Below are 6891 nucleotides of genomic sequence, written 5' to 3'. Positions count from 1 at the left end.
CGATGCTGTGATGGGGAAAGACTGTCTGCTTATTGTGGCACAAGGAGCACACAAACTGCATAAAGGGCTGAGCGGCTGGCGGAGATTTACCAGCGGCTGGCGGAACACCCCCAAGGCAAACACAGCGCAGGCTCTGTGAGCCGGGAACCTGAGGACCTGCATTTTTTGCATATCTCACCCGGTTGCCTCACAACGAGGGAGGAGTGGGCTGAGTTTGGGCCCTTCTGTGACCTACTGCTGAAATGGGGGGGGGGGGGTATAGTACCAGTAAGGACCAGTCAAGACCAGAACTGGCCTGGTCCAGACCCCCATCTCCCGATTTTCAACTCGCTCATATGTCTATATACACACACATCACGTTTTTCAGCCTTGCACTGCAAACCAGGATATACATAATGAAGACCCCTTATGCCAGCGGACAGTCTACCTTTCATAGAAAACCCCCCACTTTCGAAAAGCATTTGAATATTCATCAACTCGGTTCTGACCGCTAGATAATCACAGAATAGATGGAGCAATCAAACACTTACAGTCAATAACCCCCCCCCCCCGCCAACGACCCAATTCCTCATGAATATTCATGAGCACAGACAGAACTGGGAGGTCCTGAGCTTGCGGATCCACTCTGGTGGAATGGTTGTATAATCTCCAGAATCACAATAATATTGAACCTCAGATATTTTCAGGAGTCATATGTTACTCTCATATCTTCTTTAACACTAAGACCAGCTTTCTCTAAGCAAAAGACACACACAGTCTGGGACCCTTAGACATAATATATTAGTTTTTATTAAAAGGGGCATCCAGACATCCTAGAATACCAGAAGCCCAAGGACCTGTCCTGCTTTAAACATTAGAATAATCAGGGCTACATTATAAACAGCTGCATAATAACGGGCTTCACAGGGATTTACTACAAATTGGCAGGGTTACCATAACTACCCTTCTGCCACGCAGAGATATCTGTGTTACACCAGAGCTTAGTGCAACGAAGAATGAAAGATGGCTGGATGATGCAACAGGAATGAAAAGTGTTCCCTCCGAAAAGCTTCCTTAAGCCATGGGCATGGTGATAATTCATTAACATGTCAGAATCATACCTGTCTTCCAAAACGTATGTGCTCACGCAGCCCAGTTCAAGGCTAATGCAACATGCAAACATGTCAGCGAGGAAGCTTGGAGCGATCGATGCCAAGCTGCACTCAGAATGCTGAGCAACATGCTTTTATCGGATAGAGGAAGTCTCCCCCGCTTTAACTTTGCAACAACTTTTAAGTGAGAAATGCCATTTTGTAATCTTTATCACACCATCCGTCAGCCTACTAATCAAGTGGATTTGCATTTCATCCCTATCAACCTCTCTACGCGCCACATCCTCAAGAAGAAAATGAAAAGATTTCGTCGTAGATAGTTTTATTAGAAATGACAAAATGCAGATATGAAATTTAAAAAAAATAGACAAGCATATTTAAGCATTTTAATACAAACTTAATAAACTATCAGTCCCTCTTAACATGTAAGACACTCAAAATACTTTGTTATACTGTTTTATCAAGTATTGCACAATGTAGTACAAAATTTTATACACAATTTGATTTTTTTTTATATATATATCTGTGAGATAGCAAAATTGGGAAAAAAAAAAACATTTAAAAAAAAAAAAAAAAAAAGCAGATTCAAATCCCACCACTAGGGATGACTGGTACATAGTCTTTATAACAGCTGATTCCCAAGATGGACTTTAACACAACTTCTGAAAGAAGAAAACAACAATAAAATATGCCAGAGCCGTCACATCACTGAAGTTGTAAAAAGATAGAAATGCGATACAGTGTCGTAGAAACAATATACTCTGATATTTTACAAACTCCGTACTAAATTAAATTATCATTAGAAAAAGAAGAGCAGAAACACGACTTAATAGTGCCAATTTCAAAACCTGGAGATTTGGTTTTTTTTTTTGTTTTTTGTTTTTTTTTAAAGCAGTCAGTACAAAAAAAAAAAAAAAAAAAATTAAATGTTGTGCTTGGCTGGCAAAAAACAATACACATTAGATTTAAGTAACCAAGCTTGAACATTTTGTACTACAAGCTTATAAAAAAAAGAAAAAAAAGGCAAGGGGGTACAACCCTCCTCTCGGCTCATGCGCATTAATCGTACAACTTTTTTTTTTTTTGTTTGTTTGTTTGTTTCTTTTTATTGAATATTTCACTTGCAGGTTTGTCACTAATTCGCCATGACTGGTTGGAATTGCTGGTTGGAATACTGCATGTTGTTCAGGCTGAAGTTCAGCCCGTCCACCAGGGACTTGTCGTTGAGGCTCCCGTATGTCGTAAACACGTCAAAGGCGCCGCCGTAGGGCAAGGACCCAAGGCCCAGCGCACCGTCGGAGGGAAAGGCAGCCCTGGGGCTCACCTGCCCCAGGGCGCTGGGCAGCACAAACTCCTTAGCGTTGGGGGACAGGGCGGAGGGCTTGCTGAGGCCCAGGCCATAGAGCTGGGGCCCAGTCGACGGGGGGGGCTTCTGCTTCAAGCCCACGTTGGTAGGCGAGGCGCGGGAAGCTTTTCCACCGCGGCCGCTGCTCTTCATTTTAGTCGAGCCAAACTTGGTGGCCGCGAACGCAGCAGTGGTGAAGGTTAGGGGCTGGGAGGGTCGTGACACGAAGGAGGGGCTAACGGCAGCAGAGTGGCCAATAGGCGGTGACGGAGAGCTGGAAGGCGGGGAGAGGCCCGCAGGTTCACTGATGGGCATGAATACCTGGGCATCTGGGTTGAAGCTACTCTTGATCTCTCTGTCCAGCTCAGTGCCATTCTCGCTGCAGTCGTCTATGAAGAGCACCTTGATCGGACCCCTCTCCCCAATCTGGTACGATACCTCGAACGGATCGATCCACACGCTCAGGTCCTGAGGCAGGTTGTTGCGAACGTCGTGGATGTCGAGGCCACTCTCCATGGCCGCCAGCTCTACGACTGGGTCTACCTTCTCCCCTACATGAATGCATCGGAAGCCAGAGCCCTTGTAGGGCTTGTCCGGATACCAGTGGCCGCAGTACTTCTGCTTCAGCTGCCTTTCGAGCTCTTCGCCAAACACATTCACTCGCCTCCGAGGGAGCTTGTTGTACAAATATGAAATTATAAAATTGAGAGCCACTTGGATTTCAAGCTGCATAGCTACAGACCTGCCAGAGCACAGGAGTGAGGTTTTCCTTCTGCTGGTTTCCCAAAATTTTGAAAAAAAACACCCCCCCTCCCAAAAAAAAAGTATCTTCAGTTGGCACCAAGCAAGAAATTACAATCCTAGCCGCAAATAAGTGCCTTTCCACAGGTAAATGCTTCAGTTCCTTGAAAAGGGTGAGAAAAAACAGACACAGACCTTTAGATTTAAAGAAAGCTGTTGCATAAAAATATTGAAATGCAGCAAAATGATATGCAATTTATATATGCATTACATATTCCTACATCACGGCATCATCACCTTTCAGTGCTAGTTTAATTTGAAAATAGGATGTGAATAAACTGCCGTGCATCTGTATCGTGCTCCCGAGAAGCTCCAGAAATTTCTGAATCCAAAATTCCTTTAAATACCTATAAACGCCCACCGATACCACTAGACTGCGTGCATGCGCACACAAACACACACTTAAGCACAGAGGACATGGACATGCATATACACACAGGGCTGAGCATGTTACGTAACACTATCCTCATTAAAAGCTCAGCGAACTGTCCAGTCTTGCTCCAAACCAGTAATCAGCTACCGAATCAGAAACGGTCTATGTAATAATTAACCGAGAGGTACAGAAACGACAAAACATCAGCAACACACAATTAACACGCTACACACTTTAACGATTTAGCCTGCCGACACCCACCGCATATTGCAGTACTGGGTTTTATCATAGAAGGACACACCTAAATGGTTCAGTAGCTCACGCGCACAGGGATCCAATTAACTGACCGGAGAGCCAACAACGAGGCAATCAATAAATTGCCATAAACGACATACGACAAAATGAAACAACCTAAGCAAACTAAATCTGAACGTTTTTAGCAACAGAACGTCACAAAGCCATTCATACGTCATAAACGTAGTTAAAGCCACATTATTACGCCTGAATGTGACATTAAGCAGAAACGGCTGACAGCTGCCCGTTATGCTTCCTGTCGGACCAACTGCAACTCCTGTGCAATATTATAATAAACGTAATATAAATGTTAAACTCGTATCAACTGAACCGATTTTCACACCGTGGTGCGGGCTAATTAGCAAGTTGCTACTAAAATCAGATTGCCACGTATTAACAGCTTCCAGTTTAAACTGTCGCCACAGCCTCAAACTCAGGCAAAAAAACAAACGATACTTACATTAGGGTAATAAAAATATTCTCATCAGTTATGAAGTAGCTTACCGGCAAGCTATCTAGGCTTAGTGCAAACAGAAAATAAAGACTGTCTTCAAATAAGATGTATTAATATATTAATATGAGTAGGTATTCCAGTCCGTGTGAACTTCTGCAATTTTTTGCGACTGACTTATAGATATACAAAGATTTTTTTCGGGGGGGGGGGGGTATCCCCTCCCAATACTAGCTTAGCAATACTGAATACCTACCACTAAATTTTACTACTGAGTATCGCAGAGATGCAGCTGCTCCCGTCTTTATAGCGTCCCTCCGCCACGGCCAAGGGGTGGGCGGTAATGCGGTTCGCCAACGTCACGGCGACGACTAAACCACAAAGACGCCTCCCATTGGCCATTGCCGAAGAGACGCCGGTGAATAAAGGTACACGATACAGTGCTTATTGGACGGATTGCCCTGTCAATCAGGAACACTGGCTCTCGCCAAACAAAACTCCGACGACAGCTAGTTCCAAACAAAATTATTGCAATGCCGAAAATTATTAGTTATACTTAACAGTATTCTCCGTGAAATAATATTTAGTTTTTATTGTACTTTTTCACTAATATTTAAGTATTTTATGTTTGCCGGGCCACATTAGTAACATTTACATTTAATGCACCTGTATATGTAGTTACCCAGCGTTTTGTTCCCCGTAGATTTTTCTTTTTGCAGCAGTATATGAAAATTAATGGAACTCGAGATTTTAAAATGTGTTTGCAGAATTTCACATTTCTTATGCAGTTCTTTAATTAAATTTTACCTTTCCAAAACTTTCTGACAACAAAATTTTCTTATGTCATAAAACAGACAAAACCTCTATTGGACAATGCGCTGCAACGATATATTTGTCAAAAGCGCTGTAAAAAACGAGCGACACAAAAAAGGTCTCTCGGAGCCCATGACTATGCCTTTTAACCTACCTTAGCGGACCGCGGAGAGATACAAGCAGCTAGTACCTGTGGCAAAGTTGCGCTTAGTCACTGTGTGTGTATGGGGGAAAGCCCAATCCTGATTGGCTGAAAATAAGGTAAAAGCCACTGGTGAATGGTTTTCGCGTAACTAAGGTGGTGATGCCGTCCCAGACGTCATAAGGATATTGAATGGGGGACGAGGGCACACGCCTCTCTCTGAATTTAAAGGGACTGCTTGTCCTTTATGAGGCTGGGGGAAGGGGAACGGGTCACAAATGCGCCGCGTAGCTCTCTGACGTCTGAATGGCAGGGTCTTAAAAATTACTACTGAACAAGGATAAAGTAAATCCAATACAGTGCACCTAAGTTATTGCAACACACCATTTGGGGTATGAACAGTTCTTTATGTATCAGTAATTGCTAACGTTTTATTAAATTAGCTGGTGATTAAAAATGCAGCATAGAATTGTGTTTCTCCTACATGCAATTATATAAAAGCAATTTCACAGATCCACGCATTTTCCTGTTTTATCTTACTTTTTAAAAGCTGCCAAGTGCTTAAATGCTTAAGGATCAAGGTAGTAACTACAGTGAGATCACTGACTGCATGGATTGTGACTGTTTACTGCTACGACTGCTCATTGAAATTTAGGGTCATATTTCCACCGTGAATGAGAACTTCTTGGAAAGAGAATGCAAAACATTAATGGAAGGACTCAGCCAGATACGTATGATGCACATCTGCATGAAATTCGAACGTTGCCTGAACACATTTGCAGTCAACGGCACAGATACCACGCCAAGGATGCTATATATATATACACATATATATATATATATTTATTTTTTTCATTCTACCGAATTGTCACTAGCTTTCGCCGCTGGTGTTTTGCCATTTGTGGATCAGCTGAATGTGATCCGCGAATGGCAAAGTGGTCTGCCAGCTAAGGGCATGGATGGGATTGTCTGATTCACAGCACTGCAAATCACGGGCTAAATATATACATTAATGTAATAGTAAGGTAAAAAGTATGTAACCCGCTAGAGAGCCTTTCCTCGCGCTTGACAGATACAAAGCAAACTAATCCAAAGGACACTTAAGAAATCCCTCATTTTAACTTATATATTCACTAACTCGATAGTTTAGGCATATTCTTATTGTAGCTACCTTGCTAGGCAGAAAATGGAAATCTATTCCAGTGTATTCACGTTAAACATTTACAGACTAAATGTATCCGTAGTAATGATTGTTGTCCTATATTAGTTTGATCACCTTCAAAAGAAAACAACTGATTTTTTTTGGTTGAAAGCCCCACCATAATTCATCATTCTGCTTTATTAGTTAACCTGTTATCGTTTTTTTTCCCCTTTTTTTAATGTGCAGTGGAAAACCATTCCAATAATTTCAGCCAGTTATTCAGGTTTTGGCCATAAAAATGGGAGTGTCGTTTTGTTGCTTTAAAGATTATAAGAGAATTGGTCACCTGCCCATAGGTGTACAAGAGTCTTTGAAAGGTAAATAGTGATAGTAATCACATTAAGGTAGGTACATTGTCTTATGTTTAATCCCCTAATGGG

The 6891-nt window shown here is 42.2% G+C and overlaps 1 protein-coding gene across 6 annotated transcripts; it reads right to left on the bottom strand.

The window, feature by feature from the left end:
* Window positions 1-1396: 1396 nt before the first annotated feature.
* LOC111856078 (protein Tob1-like) lies at window positions 1397-5411 on the bottom strand. Of its 6 annotated transcripts, none has more exons than XM_023835744.2 (2): window positions 5323-5411; window positions 1397-3340 (listed from the first exon to the last, which is right to left on the bottom strand). In XM_023835744.2, the coding sequence occupies exon 2, from the start codon at window positions 3166-3168 to the stop codon at window positions 2227-2229; it is 942 nt and encodes a 313-aa protein (XP_023691512.1). In that variant the 5' UTR covers window positions 3169-3340; window positions 5323-5411; the 3' UTR covers window positions 1397-2226. The 6 variants fall into 6 exon arrangements, with proteins under 6 accessions (XP_023691512.1, XP_023691515.1, XP_023691510.1 ...); XM_023835747.2 differs by lacking the exon at window positions 5323-5411 and adding an exon at window positions 5163-5297; XM_023835742.2 differs by lacking the exon at window positions 5323-5411 and adding an exon at window positions 4365-4899.
* Window positions 5412-6891: the final 1480 nt, after the last annotated feature.

This window comes from Paramormyrops kingsleyae, chromosome 22 (genome assembly GCF_048594095.1).
Source record: "Paramormyrops kingsleyae isolate MSU_618 chromosome 22, PKINGS_0.4, whole genome shotgun sequence".
Taxonomy (NCBI): Eukaryota; Metazoa; Chordata; class Actinopteri; order Osteoglossiformes; family Mormyridae; genus Paramormyrops; species Paramormyrops kingsleyae.
The sequence above is the reverse complement of the archived record's forward strand: the minus strand, read 5'-3'. Positions and strand labels throughout refer to the sequence as shown.